Source organism: Cornus florida, unplaced genomic scaffold (assembly GCF_030987335.1).
Source record: "Cornus florida cultivar Cherokee Brave unplaced genomic scaffold, ASM3098733v1 CherokeeBrave_3.0.0_Hap2_Chr06, whole genome shotgun sequence".
Classification (NCBI taxonomy): Eukaryota; Viridiplantae; Streptophyta; class Magnoliopsida; order Cornales; family Cornaceae; genus Cornus; species Cornus florida.
Window position 1 is genome coordinate 88,111,711 of NW_026775576.1, and position 25,421 is coordinate 88,137,131.

General features: G+C 35.3%; 1 protein-coding gene and 1 pseudogene across 4 annotated transcripts; one reads left to right on the forward strand and one right to left on the reverse strand.

Moving 5' to 3' along the window:
* Positions 1 to 824: 824 nt before the first annotated feature.
* Positions 825 to 10,649, forward strand: LOC132312654 (uncharacterized). 4 transcript variants are annotated; one of them, XM_059811111.1, is made up of 12 exons: positions 829 to 1,506; positions 1,960 to 2,046; positions 2,286 to 2,426; positions 3,252 to 3,340; positions 6,330 to 6,418; positions 6,527 to 6,630; positions 6,741 to 6,840; positions 7,311 to 7,386; positions 7,493 to 7,607; positions 7,694 to 8,225; positions 9,418 to 9,963; positions 10,301 to 10,649. In XM_059811111.1, the coding sequence occupies exons 1-11, from the start codon at positions 1,215 to 1,217 to the stop codon at positions 9,908 to 9,910; spliced, it is 2,118 nt and encodes a 705-aa protein (XP_059667094.1). In that variant the 5' UTR covers positions 829 to 1,214; the 3' UTR covers positions 9,911 to 9,963; positions 10,301 to 10,649. The 4 variants fall into 4 exon arrangements, with proteins under 4 accessions (XP_059667092.1, XP_059667091.1, XP_059667093.1 ...); XM_059811109.1 differs by having other exon boundaries at positions 825 to 1,506; positions 1,969 to 2,046; positions 2,286 to 3,340; XM_059811108.1 differs by having other exon boundaries at positions 826 to 1,506; positions 2,286 to 3,340.
* A 1,211-nt stretch (positions 10,650 to 11,860) lies between these two features.
* Positions 11,861 to 25,069, reverse strand: LOC132314530 (pentatricopeptide repeat-containing protein At3g62470, mitochondrial-like; annotated as a pseudogene).
* Positions 25,070 to 25,421: the final 352 nt, after the last annotated feature.

Consider the following 25,421-nt stretch of genomic DNA (forward strand, 5'->3'; position numbering starts at 1 on the left):
ATCTTTGTAATAGGTTGTTTTCTAATTAATGGTCAACAAAGTCGAAAGAGATTAGCCCAATATTAGATCGAAGCACGAAAGGGTTGATTGAAGTGTGAGTAAATTTCTAACAAAAATGAGTTACTTTTGAATCGTAGAAGATTGCTGCATACTATGCAATATTGTTAAGGCTTTATTCGTTTGAATAAACATGAGAGAGAAAAAAAAATAATAATAATATTAATTATGAGAGAGGAGAAAAGAAAAATTAATAATAACTTATAAATTTATGCTTAGATAAATATGAAGAAAATGAAATAATAGAATAACATTCTTATTTGAAAAAGGTAAAGAAAAGAAAAAATATATATATTTTAAACAATTTATTAAGGATGGGAATCAAATACCTTTTAAATTTTCTTTAAGATGATAAAGTTATTTTTCATATTATGAAAATGTGACTCAAATTACTACAGTTCTCTTCAAATCTTCCTACACGTTTGGAAGAATAGCAATACTATCCCTCTAAGTCTGTTTTTAATCCTTTCTTTTCTCTAAACTAAATATAAAAATCATCATTCCTCCTTTTTTATTATTATTTTTTTCATTCAATTTCATTAATCCAAACGATGCCTAATAGATGAATGACCGAAAAGCAATTCCTTGCAAAGATTACATTATAGTAGTATCCAAACAAGCCCTTATTTAAGATGAACGCGGAACACACGGACGCTTGAACCGTTTGGGCCGGACACGTGGACAGGTCAAGAGGTGAAGATCTAGAAGTCATTAAAGACGATATATTAGGTATAACCGGTAATTAAAATTAGAGGAGTGTACTGAAATCTGAATTTGACACTCCGACAATCGGAGAACTTTTTAAGATGTAAAAAGAAAGTTGTAAAGAGAGAGACAGAAAGATAGTGTCGATTGACGGCTAGAGAGAGAAACAAAGAAAGGATATTGACAATTAGAGAGAGAAACAAAACAAAACTACTCTTTCGTTCGTCTTCTACTCTTCTCCTCAATACAATACAAAACAAACAACCCTAGAAATTAACTTCGAATCCATGCTCTGAAATTCTACAGAGAGAGAGAGTATGTGCATTGCTGCTTCGTCTTCTCTTGGTCAAAGAAAACCCTAGAATTCACTACACTCATCAATTTCTCTCTCTACGCATTGACGTCGACAACTTCTCGTCTCTGTTGAAGCAGCGGTTTTGTATATTCGCCAGATGACTTCTTTGACGACGACATGGTCTCCGAACTCTTTTCAGCTCCGATTAGCTTGCAATTGCAGAAAATCTCCCACGGTTTTTGTACGAATGCGTGTACGGAAGCTAGGTCGTCAGATTCGTGTGTTCTCTGTTGCTGGAGATAGTGCGAGAAAGAGTAATGGACTAGAACGGCGTCGTACTGGAAATTCGTGGATGAATTATAATTCTTCGGTTGATGCTTTCTCTGGATGGTCCGCCACCAGTGGTGGTGATCAATCTGTTGAATCACAGCCGAAACGATGGTTTGGAGGTAAGAGATGGTTTTTTTTATTGTTTTGATTTTGGTGATTAAATCTGATGGCTTTGTTTAGAAATTGGATGGTTTGTTCATGAATAAGGACATTTGCACGGATATTTATACCTGAATTATCTATGAAGGCAAAATTAAGATGATGTCTTCGTTACACTAGTTGGAATTTATTTAACTATGAACATGCCAGGTCTTGTACGGAATTCTTGTGTGAAACCATACCGCCACCATCCATTTAATTATAGAGATAGTTCATGATCTTGAGTTACTTGGTTCTTTTTAGTGACGTTGAGTTCAAATTACACACGGGTATAGGTTCTGATTAACTCAATAATATTCATGTAGTTTGAAATGTGAGCTTCTAATATAATCTGCTTGTTTACATTTTTATGCTTTTGGCCTTTTTTTTTTTTAAACAGTACTAATTCCACTTCAAAAGTGGTTAACTTTCAGCTATTGTAGGAGCAGGAGTTGCTGGGGTAATTCTTGTTGCCGGGCTTACATTTGCAACCTTTTCTATCAGCAAGCGGAACACTTCCAGTGAGTAGTTATTTTCTCAATCGCAGTTGAATTTTTGTTTAAAGCTTGAAGGTTGGGGATGTATGAAGTTTATGTTTCAAATATTCTCTTTGATTTCATCTTGGTTTCGAAATCGACTTTGAACATAGATAATTTTATTTTTAGGGTCTGTCTGTATATGTTATTGCCACGGCTGAGTGAATATGCTCTATTTTTTGTTATATAATTATATACATAATTACATTTACTGGAGTCTGCAGGACTGGCAAAAGAGATGGAGCAGTTGACAAAACAACAGGAAGTGTCCTTGGCCTCTGACGACCAGGATGATAGAATTGAAGACGATCAAAGTGCGGGGAAAAATATGATGCAAGAAGACAGTTGTGTGGAAAGCAAGACAGGTATAGACAAGGATTCTTCTTCATATACAGAAAATAATGAAGCAACCACTGACAATAGACTAATTGATGATGTTGATGTGGGGTACACATTGAATGGTAATGCTTCCATTCAACAAGATTTGCAAAATGAATTAGCTATTGATGACATGTTAGTTGCTCCAAATAGTAGTCCAGGTGCACCTAAACTGCCTGAGTATGAGATTGCTGATGGTTCTTTCATTACCTCAAACTTAAATAGTTCAGGTGGTAGTCCTGTTTCTGAAAAACCAGATTCGATTACTGAACTAAAAGAGAACCATACCGATGGCAAGCTTGCCAACTCATCTGCATCTGATGCTAATTTAACAAATATTAACACTAACCACGAGGAGGGAGGGGTTATCTCCAGGGAAACAGATAATTTCAACTTTTTATCTGACTCATCTTCCAGTTCTGTTGCTTATAGCTCCAGTGAGTCTCTAGATTTCAATACATCAGTGTCACAGTTGGATGCAATTTTAGAACCCCAGATTGTACATAAAGAGAATGTAGAGACTGTAAATTTGCTTTCAACCAAAGATGATCTTGACCTGAGCAAAGCACAGGAGGTCTCAGTTGAGGGAAATAAGTCATCACTGGAAGTGCATAATTTAAATGGAGATGGGTTAGCTGAAACAACTTCAGTGTCAGCAGTAGCCTATCCATTTGCAAATGAACAAAATGCAAATGAACAAGATGCAAATGATTATAATGATATCAGCAGAAGCAGATCATTTTTTGAATCAAAAAATCCTGGAAATTCCTTCTCCTCTGCTGGTGTACCTGCTCCATCTGTGGTTTCTGCAGCTCTACAGGTGCTTCCTGGGAAGGTTTTGGTTCCTGCAGTTTTTGATCAAGTTCAGGGGCAGGCACTTGCAGCACTGCAAGTCTTAAAGGTACTTCTCCTCTCAGGAGTGGTTACAGTGCAGCCGTGTTTTTTTATAGTTCAATTGTTTCTATTCTTTTGAATCTTTAGGCAATTTTGCTGCCTGAAAGCATTTCAATATAATAAAGGGCAAAAAAATAAAATTAATTAAATAAAAGCTAAAGAAAATTTTATTTACCTGCATAATTTAGTTGTCAATGAATGATGGAAGATACCTGCATTTATAAGGGTAGCAAAGAAAATTGAATGAAAGTTTTTAAACATCAGCTATGACTGAGCTGAGGCATAACAGTGATTATATAATTCTGTCCTTTTGCACCTGAACTATGTATATAAATCCAATTTATATCATCTGTTAAGAGAAAAGTAGGTATGCTAGCTTAAAAGACCAGTCTGAACTCCAACGTCCAACTTTCAATGATGGAATTGCTAACAATTCAGTATTATGAATACATTAATGCATCTGTGAGAAGTGTTCTTGTGAAAGGTACAAATGCTTATTTTGGGGAGAGATCTCAGATTCTCAGTCAGGTGTCAGTATGTTACACAAATTAGTTCTTATGGATAGTTTATATAACTTTTACCACGCTAAAGAGTGTTAAAGATACCAATGGGCAAGTGGCCTAGCGGTACTAGGCCCCTACTTCCCAAAGGGAGGTCATGGGTGTGTGAGTGACTAAGGAAAAAAATAAAAAAAAATCACGCGTGAGTACCAGAGTGTTAAAGATCTGTATGCCTCATAGTTTTAACTAAAAACCATACATCTTTCTTCTTGAAGGAACTCCATAAATAAGTAGCAAACTAAGCCAATGAATGGAACTAAGCCAAATCAAACAAAGAAATATTTTTGCAAAAATCTATGGTCTTGGGCTTATTTTGCCCCAACCCAGGCCAAAAATATAATAGAAGAAGAAGATAAGAACTGCAGTTCAGGAAGAAAAAAAATAGTAGAAAAAATCTTAGACTCGTGGACAACCATAGCCATTAGCCTTGGAAAGAGAGAGAAAAAAAAAAAAAAAAAGAAAAAAGAAAAAGGAAGAGGTACCACTCTGTGCTGAGTTTTAATGATGAAAAAGAGTGTGAGGCCTTGTGTTTTTAACTGTGAAGAAGATTATTAATGAAGATGCGGTTGACGATAAATCACTGGAGAATATCATGAAGGTAGCTGATGGGGGAAGGAAAGAACCTCTATTATGGGCTAATGCTAGGGCTGAAAAATGTGTAATACCAGAAAAAAAAAATGAAGAAGAAAAATGACATCAGAGGAAAAAAAAAAGGAAAAGAATAAAGAAAATATAATTAGGGACAGAGTGAAGTGATAATCTAACGATTTGTCAAAGCATAGGAAGACAACTTTTTCTCACCTTCAGAGGGACTTCCAAACAAGCAGTTAAATAAGTGTGGAGAACCCCTGTCAGACAGGTCATGGATATTGATTTGGGTTATATGTTTGAGATGGTAGCTATTGAACTCTTCCCTAACAAGGCTATACAACAAAGGAATATGGAGTGGATACCTAATTCAATCGAAGTTATATAATTTCTATTTTTTTTTTCTGTTCAGTGCTTTGATATTCCAAAACGACTGTACACTACCCAATTCTATGAAGCCCTTTTTCCCCATAGAAAATTTATTTAAACCAAGTTAATGATGAAAATAGTATTGGCTACAATGATAATTATACTTATTACCTCCTTGTCCAAGATTTAGTGATTAGACCAATTTGATTTCTTAACTTAAACTAACAATTGGAGTAGAATCAACATCATCTAATGTAGTAGGGTAATGAATTTGCTATTAATAATGATAACTTACTTTCATATGGTGATAATCCTACTAGAGTTGGTAAAAGTTTTTGGAAGGGTCGAAAGCTGCCATAAAAGAATTATCTTGGGCCTATGGGGGCCACTCTTTCCCTAAACAACTGAATGCGTTAAGTCAGCGTATGCAGTTTTTTTTCTCTCCCTTCCTGCACTTCTCATGCCAGCAAAGGGCTAAATAATCAGTTCATAGAGTTCTTTAGACTTTTTCTGAGCCTCTAAGCTAATTTTCCTTGAACAAAACAATGCTTGCCAATGGATGTGATTCATATCATTTGAGCAAGTTAGAGAACGATACTACTAGTCGCAGTATTATAACACAAAAAGGAAATGAATATTTGAGAAAATGAGAAATATTATAGTATACGTGTGTGAGAAACAGATGAGTGAAAAAGAGCTCTACTCCAGCTAACAATGGAAACGCATGAGGACCCTATAAAGGACTTAAGCTATATCTCCTCTTGAAAATAACCTTTCAGGGCAGTGCCCCCTTGGGCAGGAATTGGCCCTGGATTTTTTCTGCGAAGGGCCAAGATATCTGTTCTGTGACTCTAGGCTCTTAAAAACAATCTTTCAGAAGGGAGATGTAATTTCATGTACTGCAAGAACTTTCACTCGCTCATTTATTGGAACATAAAGAGTTGGCCAGCAATTTTGGGGAAGCTTTATCTTGCTTCTTTTGTGGTTCAATCTTAATTCCTTTTTCTGCCTCATGAAAAGTGCTCTGTTGTCTTCTATATAGCCTCCGCTGATCATGTCCTCTCAGTTGATGGAATAGTTTTTCCACCCGGCTCTATGAAAAACTAAGGCATTACTTTATCCACTATACTGTGTGAGCTGTTGCTAGTATTCTCTATCTAGTTTATTTTCAGAACATTCTACAGCTATGGTCATGTAAAAATGGATTATTAGGAATTATATTCTATTGTATTTGAAGACTTAATTTTACTTGAAGTAGATTATGAATTCTTTTTTCATTTTTTCATTCTATATACATTTTAAAGTGAAAGAGCTCAAATATTGGGTTTCATCGTATAGCTACAGCAGGGATGTGCCTAGTTCTAATGCCATAGAATTGTATTGGGAATCCTCATGTTGTCTTGCCTTGTGTATTTGGTTATACAACCTATGAAGATAATAAGAAAAATTGCAATCTTAATTGATTCTAAATCTTTTCAGGTTATTGAGGCTGATGTTCAACCAGGTGATTTATGCACTCGTCGTGAGTATGCTCGTTGGTTGGTTTCTGCCAGCAGTGCTCTTTCGAGGTATGCATGTTTCTCTGGCTTCCACGACCTGTGTAATGGTTATGTTGGTGGTGACAAATGCATTCTACATTGTAAAATGGGACTATGATTCCTTTCTATTCCTTGTAGAAACACTCTCTCGAAAGTGTATCCTGCAATGTATATAGAGAATTTCACTGAACTTGCATTCGATGATATTACACCAGAAGACCCTGATTTCGCATCCATTCAAGGTAACTCTACAAGTTCAAGGCTTTGGGCTAAAAAGGTTATTAGAAAGGTTTCCATTGGTTCAAATATTTATTTTCTTTAATGGATTTTCTGAATGAGCTGGATCTTTCAGGCTTGGCAGAAGCTGGGCTTATCGCCAGCAAGCTTTCAAGACGTGATTTGCAGTCTTCTTTAGAAGAAGACCAGAGTTCCTTCTGCTTTTCTCCTGAAAGGTGGACCATACAACTACTCAGGAATATAACTTCTCGTGCATCTTTTAGATTGTAGTTTTTTTTTTTTTTTTTTTTTTTTTTTTTAAAAAAAAAAAAATTCAACTTTTCCCTGGATTTTTCTACCTCCATTGAGAAAATCCTGTATGTGAGTGGTTTTTATGATTCAATTTGGACACACCCCCTTTGCACTTCTCTTATTCGCTTTCTGTCTACCATTCTTTGTATTAATGAATCTCATAGTTTTATATGCTAAGTGCAATGCAGCTATTATTTATTCCTAGCCTATTTGTATTTTCTTAAATGTCCTCTCCTTCCATTTAGTTGTTTTGATGCATAATATATCTTTGTACTTCATTGTACTCATAACTGCATTGTCTCTTGGTGTCTCAGATTTGTCGCTAAGGTACTTAGTTAAAGTTCTCTGCTTCCACTTTTTTTTTCCTCTTTTATTCATCAATTTTTTTTTGCAGCCCTTTATCACGTCAGGATCTTGTGAGTTGGAAGATGGCCCTAGAGAAAAGACAGTTTCCAGAAGCTGACGGAAAGGTAACATAAATTGAAGAGTGGTTTTTATGTTTTATCTGCTTTTCATGCGTGGTCATAAATGTTGCTGATGAATTCTGAATTTAATAATCCTCTTGCATGTGGGCAGATCTTGCACCAACTCTCTGGTTTCATAGACATCGATAAAATCAATCCAGAGGCGTGGCCTGCAATCATGGCTGACCTATTAGCGGGAGAACAGGGGATAATAGCACTTGCATTTGGTGAGTTATATTAACGTGTAACACTTTCTAGAGGATAAGCTTGACTTCGATAATTAACGTATGGTTACTCCTATGATATTTGATAGGCTACACAAGACTGTTCCAGCCGGATAAGCCGGTGACAAAAGCTCAAGCTGCTGTTGCTCTTGCAACTGGTGAAGCTTCTGATATGGTCAGCGAGGAGCTTGCACGTATTGAAGCAGAGTCTATGGCAGAAAATGCTGTTGCTGCACATAATGCTCTGGTAGCTGAAGTTGAGAAGGATGTTAATTCAAGTTTCGAGAAGGAGCTATTGTTGGAAAGGGAAAAGATCGATACTGTGGAGAAATTGGCCGAGGAGGCAAGACGAGAGTTAGAAATGTTAAGAGCTCAGCGAGAGGAAGACAATATTGCTTTAATGAAGGAACGTGCTGCTGTTGAATCGGAAATGGAAGTTCTATCAAAGTTAAGGCATGAGGTGGAGGATCAGTTGCAAAGCCTTATGACTAACAAGGTGGAGATCTCTTATGAGAAAGAAAGGCTTAGTAAGCTTCGAAAAGAAGCTGAAATTGAGAATGGGGAGATTTCCAGATTACAATATGAGCTGGAGGTTGAGCGAAAAGCCTTGTCCATGGCCAGGTAAGAAAGATATTAATTTTGAATAGAGGTAATTATTTATTGCTAGCATTCAGTTTAGATGCCTAGAACGTGAAAAATAAATATAACCAAGATTTTTCAGGCACATTATGTCTTGCTATTTAAGAGACAAGGTAGTGAAACATGTGGTGAATAATAGTTGATGTTAGTGTATGAGCATACAAATTAGTTATTTGTTAATATTTACTACTAATTTTTTGTGCTATATATGTCATTACAATGTACAGTAAGAATTTTACATTGGTGCACTGTGGTACTTATTTTGTTTCTTTTGGCCAGTTTCTACTATCATACTTGCACCTAGTGAAGGCCATGACACATGTTTTGCTATGTGACAAATTTACCTCAGAACTATATGAATAGCATCACAAATTTTGATGCTTATAAAATATAATGTTGGTTAGATTGCACACTTGTTGGGCATTTCGAGGTATAAAATGCGATTATAAACTTCTTCCTTGCAGATGGCTTGAAGCTCATAGACTCATAGTAGATAATATATGTTGGTTTCCTACAAATCTATGGGGGTGTCAAACAGGCAAATTGTTATGGTGGTCAAAAGTACCTTATTGGTCATACTGCTCTTCGTTGACTTTTTGGCTTTATGGTTTGAAATCACCACCTAAAGATAGTGCATTTATCTTTGTAGAAGTTGAATTACCTTTGTTATCTTTCATGCAGATATTATTCTTACAATATAATAATTTTATACAAATCTTATTAGTTTTTTTTTTCATGAATTGTATGTCTTTGATCATGAAATAGAACTTTCAATTGCCTAAAACATTTAATTTTTATGAAGAAAAATTTTGCTGTTTGAAATTTGAAGTTTTTTTTTTTTGGATAGTTAAGCCAACATGTGTCACACACTTTTTTGCCCACGCCAGGGCTCGAACCCCTCCCCTCTTCTTTGAAGATGAGGAGGTTATACCATTAGGCCAAAGGCCCTTTGGTTGAAATTTGAAGTTGTTTTTATGCTTGTCTTGGTATTTATCTAGTATTAGCAGTTCCATGTCTCAATATCATCTGACATTTGCAAAATTGTTGTATTAAAAATTCCGAAGTATCCTTTTGGCATGGAAGTAATCGTGTAATCAAATACCTGAAACTGGCTAAACATTTTTATAATTTGATTTCTCTAGTTTCTATTGACATTTTGAATCTTGTCAAATAGAGCTTGGGCCGAAGACGAGGCAAAAAGAGCAAGAGAGCAAGCAAAAGCCCTGGAGGAGGCCAGAGACCGCTGGGAGAGGGGTGGCATCAAAGTTATTGTTGACAATGACCTGCGTGAAGAGGCCAATGCGGGAGATACATGGCTCAATGCTGGAAATCAGCTCTCAGTTGAAGGAACTGTCAATAGGGCTGAGAACTTGGTGGCCAAGCTCAAGGCAATGGCAGCTGATGTGGGGGGGAAATCCAGAGAGACCATTGATAAAATCATTCACAAGATACTTGTCTTGATATCTGCTTTGAAAGAGTGGACCTCCGTGGCAGGCAGACGGGCTGGAGAGCTAAAAGATGCTGCCGCGTCCAAGATGGGTGGTTCTTTACAAGAGTTGCAGCAGAGCTCAGCCGAATTTACTTTGGCTCTCAAGGAAGGAGCAAAACGGGTAGCAGAAGATTGCAAGGAAGGAGTTGAAAAGTTCACACAGAAGTTTAAGACATGAACTCCCTTTCTCCCTGGAGGTCTTTCCATTTCACCAATAATCATTTTTGCCAGGTGATTGCTGCTAAGAAGGCGCAGATGTATCTTCCATTTTTTTACTTTTTTGACCCTCCTTTTTTGGGTCATTGTGCATTTGGCCTTTACTATAATAGGGAAAATAAAGAAGAAAATGTAGTGTTGCAAATTCGTAACTTTTTTTTGCACCTAGTAATTGCAGAATTATAGACTCCCTTAGTGATAATATATGCATCATTGCCAGTTCCTGGTTAGTCTTATCATTTGATAAATAATGAAAGTGATAATACTTGGCACGCCCTGCATTACGGATTTACTTACTTTAAGATGTTGATTTTGGAGTTTTGACTGGTGTGGAAAATTTTTATTTTTGCAGAATATTCAGTTCAAGGCGGGGCTTTCGTCTTCAGTTCACCTCTCCCATTTAAAGCAACTAGGAAATAAGGCTTCTCCTTTGGGTGGCTCATGCTTAGAGATCAGAGTCTCTCAACCCTAAACTACATTGGATATCCACCTCAAGAGTTGGCTACCATGCTTTGGATGTGTCTGATTTTTTCTCTCTTTGGATCAGCCTCCTCCCTCCCTTTTCAAGAGACGGGAAAAAGCAACAGAATAAATTTAAAAATGGTAGCCGACTCAAGTAGTTGAGAAAAAGGCTTGTTTGTTGTTGTAATGAATGTACAAATGGTTGCAATGAATTTCACTTGTATGGTCTCATTTTAAAATCGTTAGCATGTTCATGATGAATGTTACTTTAATCTCCCTTTTTTTCTTTTCTTTTTTCTTTTTTTTTCTTCTCTTGCACTGTGATTGTATGAAGCTCAAAGGGTCTAGAAAGTTCAAAACCAACCTCGCGAATCTGATCCTTATCTTGGAACACCGATTTCCTCCACACATTGTATATGTGTTACGGTGATTGGTAGTGGTATTGCTGATCAAACAAGAGGAACCCTCTTTGATTTGAGATAAATTTTGTTGTTTACATTAAGATGTTAAATTGAAGACACGACTCTCTCAATATAGTCGTACGTGTTTCATTTCACTTTGCAGTAAACAACCCATCACACTTGCTAGAGAGAAATGCACAATACAAATGTTCAACAATTCAATGGAAATGTTTTTATTTTGAAAGACTGAAATGCAGTCATTCTTCTCCCATTATCTTTGCATTTCCATTTCTTTTCTTTTAATTTTCTGTCAAGATTACTAAAACTAACCACCTATTGCCTGGTTGACAGTTTCTAAAACATTTTTTTATTTTTTGAATTATTGAGAAACTGATTTTAAAGAACCCAACCAAGCAGCCCTTTTTAAAGATACCATAAGAGCAGTAGTAACGTAAATGTCAAAATCGATGGAAATCAAGGAAAGAAAGGGAAGGACCAAAAAAAAAAGGAAGGAAAGGGAAGGAAAAAAGAAAAAACAGAAAAGCATGAGAAGGTAAGTGTTAAAGTCCGATGCATATCGAGGAGGGAAAGGAAGGAGAAAAGAGAGAAAAACAAGGAAAGGGAAGGACAAAAAAAAAAAAAAAAAAAAAAAAAAACGAAGACACCATCTTGAGGAAGCAAAGTTAGTACGACCAAAATACCACTAAAAACTAAACAAATTTACAGAATGACACAGGTTAATATGTGTTCATCAGACCAAATGATCGGGACAATATATAGTTTATATTTTATTTTTTTGGTCTCCAGAAACCAGTGTGGCTTCTACTGGCACTGTGATACAGTAAATGGAAATTTTGAAGAAATAAGAGAGGAGTTGGTTGGAAGGCTTGAGTTGACTTGTAGGTAATCAGTCCTCCTCTAATCTCCTCTGTACCATATATATATATATATATATATATATATATATATAAAGAGCATCTAAGAAACAACCTGGAACAGTGACAAACATGGTTTATATTGCACAAAAGTAAATGTCAAATGGTACACCACAGCAACGGATAAATTCAGATAAAATTTTGAAATACTAATAAGGTTGTAACAATAAACAAATACAATTGAGACAACTACGGGTCAGGTGCCATGTAAAGACCACAAAAATGTTACGCTTCGGCAAGTAACTCAAGCACATTACCTCTCAGCTGTAACAGGATCTCTTCTTTTAACCCTTTTCTTCATCATCTCAGCCCATCTTGCAAAGAAATTGGAGGCCTCAAACTTCCCTGAAAACTTCATCTTTTGAGCCAACTCCTCGAGTACATCAGGTTTGCCAGCTCTTGAGAAATCAGCAGCAAACTTGTTGTAATCAAGTTGAGGAGCCTTCATTCCTTTTTCTATCATTTCCTCTAAATATTTACAAGCCTCCTCCGATCTTCCCTGTCTTATAAGCCCTCCAATGAGAACAATATAAGAATTTTCATCAGGGCAACACCCTTTTCGACTCATCTCCTCCCAAACTGCACAACCCATTTCATAATTTTTCGTCACGAAGTAAGATTTCATCATCATGTTATAAGTGTGTATTGTTGGTTGAAATCCACTTTGAACCATCTTTTTGTAAATCCTAACCGCATCATCTGGCATTTGCCGATTTGTCATCAATTTGATCAAGGCATTGTATAAACGCACATCCGGTGGACATCCTTTTTCTTTCATCTCTTTCAATAATCCATACACTTTGTCCATCTTTTTCTGATTCCCAAAGCCCGTAATCAAACAAGTATAAGCTGCGGCATCTGGCTGGCAGCCAGAACCAAGCATCTGCTCAAAGTATTCAACAGCTTCTCTCATTTTTGTTTGCTTGCAGAACTCCCTAATTAAGATTGTATAACTTCGAACAGTAGGAGTTGGGCCCTTGGCTTTCATAACGTCAAACAACTTGATTGCATCACACCTCTGTTTACCCCTTAACAAACCTTCCAGCAGTGTATTATGGGCACAATATCAGGCTTAAAACCCTTATCAATCATCTCATTCCATACCTTCCCCGCCTCCATCAAATTCCTCCCCCTGCACCAACCATTAAGCAACACTGTGTAGGTCCTTAAATTCGGGGTAAACCTCTCTTCCAACTTGTCAAACAAAGCTTGAGCTTCCTTCCCAAGCTTTGCCCTCCCAAGTGTTGGGATTTATATGCCCTGACATAGTAAATTCCTATCTGGATTATAATGACATATGTTCCTGACATATCTGAAATATTTATGATTTATATAATTGGTGAATTCAATGTATTATGTTTCGATTCACTATGAAATTGATAGTGTCCATGTAATTACAAGAAATAATTATATATATGTATGTGATGGCAATCAATGCATGATATATAAATAGTAATTATAAATTGTTCATATTCGGTAATTATGGATGGACTCATAATTAATTAAGACTTGAACTGGATCCGCGTTAGGTTGAGATATATTGCGAGAGCCGTCGTATGCAATTACTCCCTATCACCGTCATGGCATTTGACTCTTAAGCATGAGAAAAGTATAAACTCTTTTATTAATTAATAATTACTTTGATTTGTTCGGCGGATTCTTCGAGATCCTTAGACCGACAATTCGGGTAGTTATGTAATTAATAGTTAGAGGGTTATATTTTCAATATTTGCATCATTGCTACTTGTATTTATTTTGTATTGATTATGGTTGATCACAAAGTAAATTCGAAGGCCTTCGTATGATTTTAGACAAAATGATTTATTATATATTTATTTATTAAATTATTATTTTTGTCGAACAAATGTTTTATTGTGATCGAGCCAGAAATAATCAAAGGTACCAAAATAAATATATTAATTAAGTAGTCGGATTGATGGCATTATTTATCCGATAACTAATTATGCATAGAGGGGTCAAAGTGCAACATTGACTTAGAGGTTATTTATTATTTAATTGGAGTTCAATTAATTTCTTTTAGTAGAGTAGAAATTAATTTATAAATTAATTTAATTGGGTCCATGGACCGGGCCAATCATTAATTCATTGTAGCCAATAAAATAATAGGCCCAATGGATTCTCACTCATAGCCCAACTTGATATTGGAATCATATTAGATTTGAGACATATGAATTAGAAATGGAGAAGGATTTGTTATTTCCTTTCCTTTATTTTTATATTGCCTATAAATATACATGGTCAATGTATATTTTAGGGGGTGATTTTTAATGAGAAGGAAAAAGGAATTTATTTTTTCTCTCTAGAAAATTAGGGTTTATGTTCTCATTTAATGGAGGCTCCCACAAGCCTAGTTTTTCAAGGTCATTCATGGAGGCTTATGAGTGATTCCTAAAGGCAAAACAATTACCAAGAAGATGGAGATCCAAGAAGAAGGCATCTTGCTAAGGGATCTACAATAAGTGAGAACATTCACTTTAGAGGAAAGTTTTAAAGGTTTACTCAGACCTTTAATGTAAGTATTCAATCTGTTAATTGAATAATACATCATATTTTTATTTTTGCATAAAACTTGTCTCTATGTGATGAATCAAGATCTATGAATCAAAATCCCTCAAAAAGTTTTTAAAACTAGCACGTTTCCCAACACCAAGTTCATCTAGCAAGCAATTGATGGACATCCCTGTTAAACATGAGTTGGACCCAGTAAGCTACATGGAAGCGTGAACCGATGTGGATACAGATCGTTTTGGTGAGTTACTATGAAATCAGAGTTGGAATCTATGTATTCTAATAAATTCTAGGATCTTGTAGAATTTTCTAGTAGGGTGATTCCTATGGAAGGCAAGTTAATCTACAAAAAGATACCAAAAGATTTCTTAGTGAATAAATCATGAGTGTACAAGGGAATGTCATTATTTTTCTAATTCTATATATATTGATGACATCCTACTCATTTAGAATGATATGGAAGTTTTGTCATCAATAAAGAGGTAGTTGTTCAATTACTTTTAAATGAAGGATTTTCAGGATGTAAGCTAGATTCCTAGGATCACGCTTTTGCAAGATCAGGGTAAAAGGAAAATAGGCTTATCTTAATAATCCTACATTGATAAAGTTTTGACCAGGTTTGGTATGCATAACTCAAAGAATGAGTTCTTGCTTTATTGATCTGGATGGCTCTCTCTAGTAAGTAGTTTTTCAAGACTATCAAAGGAGATTGAGCAAATGAGACTGGAACAATATGTTTCGGCATATGAGAGTCTCATATATACCATGGTCTATACCAAACAGGACATCCGCTACATAGTAGGGATAGTCAGTAGAGATCAGTCCAATACTGGACTTGACAACTGGTCTATTGTGAAAAATATCATTAAGTACCTAAGGAGAACCAATAATATCATATTCATTTATGGATGTGATGATATGGTCCTAGTCAGGTATGCTAGTTCTGATTTTCAATCAGAAGTAGATACTATAAGGTTCATGACTTAGTGTATGTTCACTTAATGGAAGGGAGATCAGTTGGTAGATTGTTAAGCAGATTTCAACTGCTGACTAAAACCTGTAGGTGGAATATATTGCAGCCTTAAAGGCGGCAAAATAAGCCTATTGGTTTGATCTCACTGATTTAGAGGTTGTGGAGCATACTAGCCTGCCTATCGAGCTATATTGCGACAATAGTGCAGAAGTAGTCCAAACCAATAACCCAAGGTTCCATAAATGAACAAAATACACTGAGAGGAAGTATCATGTTCTACATGATATTGTCCGGCAAGAAAATGCACTTGTAGTTAGAACATTGCATTGGAACACAACGTTGTTGATCCATTATCAAAGGTGTCATTGATCAATAATTTTGATCATCATCTGGATAACATTGGAGTTAGGTGCAATTTGAATTGGCTATGAGTGCAAGTGGGAGCTATTGGGATTTATATGCCCTGGCATAGCAAATTCCTATCTGGATTATAATGACATATGTTCCTGATATATCTGAAATATTTATGATTTATATAATTGGTGAATTCAATATATTATGTTTCGATTCACTATGAAATTGATAGTGTCCATGTAATTATAAGAAATATTTATATATATGTATGTGATGGCAATCAATGCATGATATATAAATAGTAATTATAAATTGTTCATATTCGGTAATTATGGATGGACTCATAATTAATTAAGACTTGAACTGGATCCGCGTTAGGTTGAGATATATTGCGAGAGCCGTCGTATGCAATTACTCCCTATCACCGTCATGGCATTTGACTCTTAAGCATGAGAAAAGTATAGACTCTTTTATTAATTAATAATTACTTTGATTTGTTCGGCGGATTCTTCGGGATCCTTAGACCGACACTTCGGGTAGTTATGTAATTAACAGTTAGAAGGTTATATTTTCAATATTTGCATCATTGCTACTTGTATTTATTTTGTATTGATTATGGTTGATCACAAAGTAAATTCGAAGGCCTTCGTATGATTTTAGACAAAATGATTTATTATATATTTATTTATTAAATTATTATTTTTGTCGAACAAATGTTTTATTGTGATCGAGCCAGAAATAATCAAAGGTACCAAAATAAATATATTAATTAAGTAGTCGGATTGATGGCATTATTTATCCGATAACTAATTATGCATAGAGGGGTCAAAGTGCAACATTGACTTAGAGGTTATTTATTATTTAATTGGAGTTCAATTAATTTCTTTTAGTGGAGTAAAAATTAATTTATAAATTAATTTAATTGGGTCCATGGACCGGGCCAATCATTAATTCATTGTAGCCAATAAAATAATAGGCCCAATGGATTCTCACTCATAGCCCAACTTGATATTGGAATCATATTAGATTTGAGACATATGAATTAGAAATGGAGAAGGATTTGTTATTTCCTTTCCTTTATTTTTATGTTGCCTATAAATATACATGGTTAATGTATATTTTATGAGGTGATTTTTAATGAGAAGGAAAAAGGAATTTATTTTTTCTCTCTAGAAAATTAGGGTTTATGTTCTCATCTAATGGAGGCTCCCACAAGCCTAGTTTTCCAAGGTCATTCATGGAGGCTTATGAGTGATTCCTAAAGGCAAAACAATTACCAAGAAGATGGAGATCCAAGAAGAAGGCATCTTGCTAAGGGATTTACAATAAGTGAGAACATTCACTTTAGAGGAAAGTTTTAAAGGTTTACTCAGACCTTTAATGTAAGTATTCAATCTGTTAATTGAATAATACATCATATTTTTATTTTTGCATAAAACTTGTCTCTATGTGATGAATCAAGATCTATGAATCAAAATCCCTCAAAAAGTTTTTAAAACTAGCACGTTTCCCAACAGTGGTATCAGAGCATGGTTTGATTCATTACTAGAGATCATGATTTTATGAAAATCATCATTCATGGATCCAAAATTATATTCATATATATTTTTATTGATGTATGTTGATGTATGATTTAATATGTTGATATATATTGATACATGATGATGTATGAATAATTGTGAATGAATGATGATGTATGGTTGGGCCATGGATGAAGCTTATAGGAATATTGAATGTAATTTTATCTTTGGATGAATGTAATTAAGGCTTTGATTTAGCCGTTTGAAGGTTCAATGATGTAATTTATTTTTTCCATTGTATTTCAAGTTGTAAATATTTTTAAAGCCATGTAATATTCATCAAAGGATGCTATGAAGCTTCAAGAAGGTCCAAAAAGGGTTAAATTATGCTTCAGTAATTTTCTGGAATTTTTTCGAATTTTTTGGAATTTTTCTGGAATTTTTTGAGGCTTAATTTAATTTTCTGGGAATTTTTCTGATTTTTCTGAAATTTTTCGGCGTTTTTCCGGTGGCCGGAGCATCGCCGGCGGCGAGAAGAGGCGTCGGAGAAGGCTGGGATCAGATGTGGTGCAGGTGGGGTGAGCCTGGCGCATGAGGAACACGCGCCAGGAGGAGACATATGCTGGCGCGTGCATTGCACGCGCCAGCCAAGGTGGTATGGCCTCCACGCGCGTGCAGGCGCGTGGAGGCGCGTCCCACGCGCCCCACGCGCGTGCCAGCGCGTGGGGGCACGTGCCTTCACCTGCAGCATGCCCCAGGCGCGTGTAAGCGCGTGTGGGGCCCTCCAGGCGCGTTCCAAGCGGTGTTTTGCTTCTCCTGGTGCGTACCAGCCTTATGTGGGTGTTTGCAAGCCGATGGATGATCTTCCCGCGATAGTTAGAGTAGTTAAATGTTAAAAGCTGATTCCATTGGCCGTTTTATTTGTTTTATCTGTTATTTATTTATTCATGCATTGGATCCATGATGTTTATTTAAATGGCTTGATTTATATTAATTAAGTTATGAAAATTAATTGGATCTGATTACTAGTTAATTTGAGGGCACTTATTGGGAAACGCAAAATTATTTTTTGTAAATTATTTTTTTTTTTTAAAGTGTGCTTCAAATTAAATATTAGTGAATCGTTTAAAGTCCAAATATTTTCTAAATTTAATTGGATTAAAATCAAGACGTTTTGCATGCATCATATCATGTATTTGAATAAATTGAAAACCCTAATTATGAATGATTAAAAATTGAGTGGGAGCGGGGATTTTTATACATTGCCCCATGGCCTTCGTTATTAACACCATTGTAATTAGATCTTCAAAAATAAGGCCTCACACATGATTTGAAGAGTCTTAATATTACAAGAATGGTTGTCTCATGAAAATTAAAATATTAAATGTTCATTGTAATTAGATCTTTAAAAATAAGGCCCTACGCATGATTTAAAGAGTTTAGATTATAATGACAAGATATTTAATGTTTTATTTTTCATTAGAGTTTTAATAACGTTATACACTCAATCTAAAATCAATAGTGTTAGCTTCCCAACGAAGTGGTCTATACTAGGTGATTTTAGAAAGGCTAAATTAAATCAGGAATCATTTCATATGATAGACAAGGCATTGTCTTAAGAGATATGGAAATGATGGGATTTGCCCGCTAATAGCAATAATGAACTTCGCCAACCGAATAAGTTATTGGCGTATTGGTTATTCGATTTTTCATGCAGTGGTTAAGGGACCCACATATTATTATTTTAATGGAAGTGTTCGCTTAATAGCAAATGAATCTCAATAATAGTAATAATGAACTCCTCCAACAGGATAAGTTATTGACATATTGATTAGTTGATTTATTATGCTACAGAGTTGAGGGACCCGCATTAATTAAAAGGGATTGTTCACCAATAATGATAATGATCTCTTGTTCGATTGAGATTTATTGTATTATGTGGTTAACAAGCTCATTTTAATTTTAAATATGCATGACATTATTAATAGTTCACCTTGCATATTGTATGAATGCATTTATATTCAGATTAATTATGTCTAATCCAGTTTATCTGCTTGCTTACATATTCAATGTAACTGGATCTCATTAATATTGACTGAGAAAGGAACTTAGATATTTTATTCACAATGTAAGGGTACAAATGTATTTACTACTTCTAAACCTAATCTTTTTACTTTAAGATATCCAAGAGAACATTAATGCTTTGAATAAGTGAAATAAGGCAAATGAGATGACTTGGTGCAATATTCTAGAGTTTACCTCGAATACGCTCCAAAGCTAACATTTACATTATTTTATTTTCTTCAAGCATCATGTTAAAATTTAATAAAATGTTTTGGTGAGATTAGATAGAGAGTATGCCAAAGTACTATGTCAGACTTGAATAGCATCAAGATAGCCTAAGGAACTCCAGTATGAAATCGAATTTTGAAAAATGATTGTTTATTCTTTAAAAATTAGCTGGACATCAATAAGGCTGACTTAGGTGGTAAGTTTCAAGTTGACATGATTATTGCCTTGTTACCAAACTCGTTCGACTCTGTTAGAGTGAACTAAATAAGGAATCAGTTTGAGTTCACACTCGCTGATATTCTTATAGAATTGGTAACAGATGAAGGGATAATCAAGAGTATGGGCGTTCCTATCAATCTAACCTAGTCTATACCATTTTCTTCTAGGCCCAAGTGGACGGGCAAAGCAAAGAAGAAGAATGATAATAGGACTAGACTAGCACAAAACATGGGTATTCAAAAAGGTTAAAGGGAATAAGGCAGTGTATGTTGAGGGTGAAGAAAACTGTTTCTTTTGTCGCTAACTAAAACACTAAAGGACGAACTGTTTAAGCAATGACGTGGCATAGGAAAATATATATTTAATCATTGAGCCATGTTATGTGGTTGCGTCTATTAATTCCTGATGGATAGATTCTGCAGCCACTAAACATGTTTGCAATTTATTGTAAGAATTTCAGGAATCCAGAAGCCTTGATGATATGGATATATATTTATCTTTTGACCTGATGCCAAGGTTGTAGTTAAGTCAGTGGGAGTATTACATCTGAAATTAGAGAGTATAAGGATATTAGTATTAGAGAACTATCTTTATGCACAGAAGTGAAACGCAATCTCATTCTTATTTCACTTTTGGTTTATAAAAACTGTGTTGTTATTTTGTAAAACTGGTTTTATAAAATTGAATAGATATGCGATTGCTTCTGGTGTATTGAAAGATGGTTAATATACTATAATCACAAACTCTTAAGATTTGCAGGATGTAAAAACTAATGTTGCATCTTCTAGATTGAATGTTAAGAGAAAAATTGTTATTCCTGACTCATTGTATTTTTAATGTCTATTTTTGGGTTGTTATCAATCAAAATAAGATTCAAAGATTGGTCAAAGAAGGTTAATTACCTAGTGAGGCAGGGGAGCCTAAACCAAACTTGTGAACCCTGTTTTGAAGGATAGATAACTCTTAGGGCTTAATCAGCCAGATGAAATAGACATAAAGGACAATTGGAGTCGATACACACTGACACGTGCGGTCTTATGAACATCCAAACAAGATTACTCACGTTTTGGATAAGTTTATCTGATGCAACACAAGTCTTAAACTCTTGGTATTTTCTGAGAAGGTTAAGACTGATGTGGAACACATATTAGGTAAACTTATCGAGACACTTCGATCTGATCGAGGATATGAGTATTTCTTGGGATAGTGCAAAGACTATATGGTCAATAAGGGTATTATGTACCAGTTTTCCGCAATTGACGCTAAATGCATTTAGGTGTCAAATAGGAATAACAGAATTCCACTTAACATGGTTAGATCTATGATCAGCTATGCTACATTATCTCTTTCATTTAAGAGTTTAGCGTTAATGATATCGATGCGCATTATGAACTGCATTCCATCTTAGTCTGTCTCAAGGATACCGTTGAGCTGTGTTTTTTACTAAATATTAGTTTGAATCATATGCACATATGGGGTAGTCTTGCACATGTGCGCTTGATATGGACAAGTAAGTTGGAAGCAGATCATAGGCATGCTAGATTTGATAGCTACTCTAAATGTCACTAAGATGGATTATTTTATGATCTCAAAGATAAAAGTTGATTGTTTTCACTCACTGTTTATCTATAGGAGAATCATATTATGAATCACATACCTAGTAGCATAATGTTAGAGAATTTGGTATGAGTACCAGATGTACCACATGTGAACACACTTATTATAGAGATTGAGAATAATATATGAATTCCTTATTGATGCGTTAACATCATCTACTACACAGATTCTTGTATCGGTACATTGATGTAGTGGGAGGATTATCATCCAATTCGACAGAATCATGTTTTTAGGTAAGACCATTATGGACATCCCTGTTAAACATGAGTTGGACCCAGTAAGCTACACGGAAGCGTGAACCGATGTGGATACAGATCGTTTTGGTGAGTTACTATGAAATCAGAGTTGGAATCTATGTATTCTAATAAATTCTAGGATCTTGTAGAATTTTCTAGTAGGGTGATTCCTATGGAAGGCAAGTTAATCTACAAAAAGATACCAAAAGATTTCTTAGTGAATAAATCATGAGTGTACAAGGGAATGTCATTATTTTTCTAATTCTATATATATTGATGACATCCTACTCATTTAGAATGATGTGGAAGTTTTGTCATCAATAAAGAGGTAGTTGTTCAATTACTTTTAAATGAAGGATTTTCAGGATGTAAGCTAGATTCCCAGGATCACGCTTTTGCAAGATCAGGGTAAAAGGAAAATAGGCTTATCTTAATAATCCTACATTGATAAAGTTTTGACCAGGTTTGGTATGCATAACTCAAAGAATGAGTTCTTGCTTTATTGATCTGGATGGCTCTCTCTAGTAAGTAGTTTTTCAAGACTATCAAAGGAGATTGAGCAAATGAGACTGGAACAATATGTTTCGGCATATGAGAGTCTCATATATACCATGGTCTATACCAAACAGGACATCCGCTACATAGTAGGGATAGTCAGTAGAGATCAGTCCAATACTGGACTTGACAACTAGTCTATTGTGAAAAATATCATTAAGTACCTAAGGAGAACCAATAATATCATATTCATTTATGGATGTGATGATATGGTCCTAGTCAGGTATGCTAGTTCTGATTTTCAATCAGAAGTAGATACTATAAGGTTCATGACTTAATGTATGTTCACTTAATGGAAGGGAGATCAGTTGGTAGATTGTTAAGCAGATTTCAACTGCTGACTAAAACCTGTAGGTGGAATATATTGCAGCCTTAAAGGCGGCAAAATAAGCCTATTGGTTTGATCTCACTGATTTAGAGGTTGTGGAGCATACTAGCCTGCCTATCGAGCTATATTGCGACAATAGTGCAGAAGTAGTCCAAACCAATAACCCAAGGTTCCATAAATGAACAAAATACACTGAGAGGAAGTATCATGTTCTACATGATATTGTCCGGCAAGAAAATGCACTTGTAGTTAGAACATTGCATTGGAACACAACGTTGTTGATCCATTATCAAAGGTGTCATTGATCAATAATTTTGATCATCATCTGGATAACATTGGAGTTAGGTGCAATTTGAATTGGCTATGAGGGCAAGTGGGAGCTATTGGGATTTATATGCCCTGGCATAGCAAATTCCTATCTGGATTATAATGACATATGTTCCTGACATATCTGAAATATTTATGATTTATATAATTGGTGAATTCAATGTATTATGTTTCGATTCACTATGAAATTGATAGTGTCCATGTAATTATAAGAAATATTTATATATATGTATGTGATGGCAATCAATGCATGATATATAAATAGTAATTATAAATTGTTCATATTCGGTAATTATGGATGGACTCATAATTAATTAAGACTTGAACTGGATCCGCGTTAGGTTGAGATATATTGCGAGAGCCGTCGTATGCAATTACTCCCTATCACCGTCATGGCATTTGACTCTTAAGCATGAGAAAAGTATAGACTCTTTTATTAATTAATAATTACTTTGATTTGTTCGGCGGATTCTTCGGGATCCTTAGACCGACACTTCGGGTAGTTATGTAATTAACAGTTAGAGGGTTATATTTTCAATATTTGCATCATTGCTACTTGTATTTATTTTGTATTGATTATGGTTGATCACAAAGTAAATTCGAAGGCCTTCGTATGATTTTAGACAAAATGATTTATTATATATTTATTTATTAAATTATTATTTTTGTCGAGCAAATGTTTTATTGTGATCGAGCCAGAAATAATCAAAGGTACCAAAATAAATATATTAATTAAGTAGTCGGATTGATGGCATTATTTATCCGATAACTAATTATGCATAGAGGGGTCAAAGTGCAACATTGACTTAGAGGTTATTTATTATTTAATTGGAGTTCAATTAATTTCTTTTAGTGGAGTAGAAATTAATTTATAAATTAATTTAATTGGGTCCATGGACCGGGCCAATCATTAATTCATTGTAGCCAATAAAATAATAGGCCCAATGGATTCTCACTCATAGCCCAACTTGATATTGGAATCATATTAGATTTGAGACATATGAATTAGAAATGGAGAAGGATTTGTTATTTCCTTTCCTTTATTTTTATGTTGCCTATAAATATACATAGTTAATGTATATTTTAGGAGGTGATTTTTAATGAGAAGGAAAAAGGAATTTATTTTTTCTCTCTAGAAAATTAGGGTTTATGTTCTCATCTAATGGAGGCTCCCACAAACCTAGTTTTCCAAGGTCATTCATGGAGGCTTATGAGTGATTCCTAAAGGCAAAACAATTACCAAGAAGATGGAGATCCAAGAAGAAGGCATCTTGCTAAGGGATCTACAATAAGTGAGAACATTCACTTTAGAGGAAAGTTTTAAAGGTTTACTCAGACCTTTAATGTAAGTATTCAATCTGTTAATTGAATAATACATCATATTTTTATTTTTGCATAAAACTTGTCTCTATGTGATGAATCAAGATCTATGAATCAAAATCCCTCAAAAAGTTTTTAAAACTAGCACGTTTCCCAACACCAAGTTCATCTAGCAAGCAATTGATAGTATCAGCCCCAACTTTAAACTTGTACTTCTTCATCAACTCGAAAATTCCAACCGCTTTCTTCCTCTCTTTGGAAGCTGCAAAAGCTTTAATGGCAATCTTAAATGTCTCCAATGTGAGAAGCCCTTTCTCACCCATTTCTTCAAGCACTGAAACCATGGTCTCAAATTGCCTTGTCTTCCCTAATATCGCCATCATCTTGTTATATGTCCTTGAATCATGAGCAAACCCAGGCATCTGTCCTGCCCAGCAAAAGAACCGAAACGCCGGCTTCCTGGCATGTCGAAACCGTTCCAATACTTCCAACAACCAAATCATGAGTCAAATTGATTCCACTATCATCCAAAACCGCCTCCATGTTCTTATCCAATGCGATCATCGATCACCTTACAGACCCTATCAACCTCTTTCGGATCCACCTCCGACCTAACATTATCACCCTCACCCTCAACACCATCAGCGTCCGATTCAACATCCGAATCATCTCCATCTACATCTGAAACCCTATAGAAACCTCTAGAATTCAAATATAACGATTTTGCGTGCAAATCGTGATTGGGGAACAGTGAGATTCTAGAATTGAAAAGGCTAGGGTTTGGTGCTGGGGCTAACACTTTTTCTTGTAGAAGAGGGAGGAGAGAAAGTGAAAAGGGGTGTGACAGAAGATGTGGAACTTGACAATGAGGACGATGGAGACAGCGATGAGGATGAGGATGAAGCAGACGAGACAGGTGCAGAGAGCTGCCATTAAAAAAGCGCACCTGCTGTCCACAAATCCCTCGTCGTTGTCGTCTTCGCCATGAGGTTTGTCTATCATCCACGGAGGGTAGGTCGATGGCGGCGGAGCAGTGGAAGAAGAGTTGGCCATTGATGTTGAAATTTGAATACAATAGAGTTCTAAAAGCTCTAGAATTTTTGGGTTTTTTCAGAACAAGATTCATTTCAGCGCCATTAAAATGTAGGATTACGAAGAAAAAGATGATGACGAAGAAGTGGCAACGACGACGGATGCTGAATGATGGATGTATAATTTAAATATCTAAATTAATGAAAGGCTCTCCAGATTACGATAAGGATTACAAACTGAGATAGGCTTTACAGATTACGATAATGATTAAAGATTGTGATAAGGATTAAAGATTACGATGAGGATTAAGTTTATAGATTACAATAAGGTAATTTTACGTGACATCTTAACTTAAGCCCTATAAAAAAGGCAG

What these genes read in the sequence shown, in the direction of transcription:
- LOC132312654 (XM_059811108.1), top strand. Translation starts at nt 1,215, where the DNA reads ATGACTTCTTTGACGACGACATGGTCTCCGAACTCTTTTCAGCTCCGA. An exon ending in GCCGAAACGATGGTTTGGAG is followed by an intron (nt 1,507 to 1,959) that starts GTAAGAGATGGT and finishes GTTAACTTTCAG; the next exon opens with CTATTGTAGGAGCAGGAGTT. An exon ending in TGATTTCGCATCCATTCAAG is followed by an intron (nt 6,631 to 6,740) that starts GTAACTCTACAA and finishes TGGATCTTTCAG; the next exon opens with GCTTGGCAGAAGCTGGGCTT.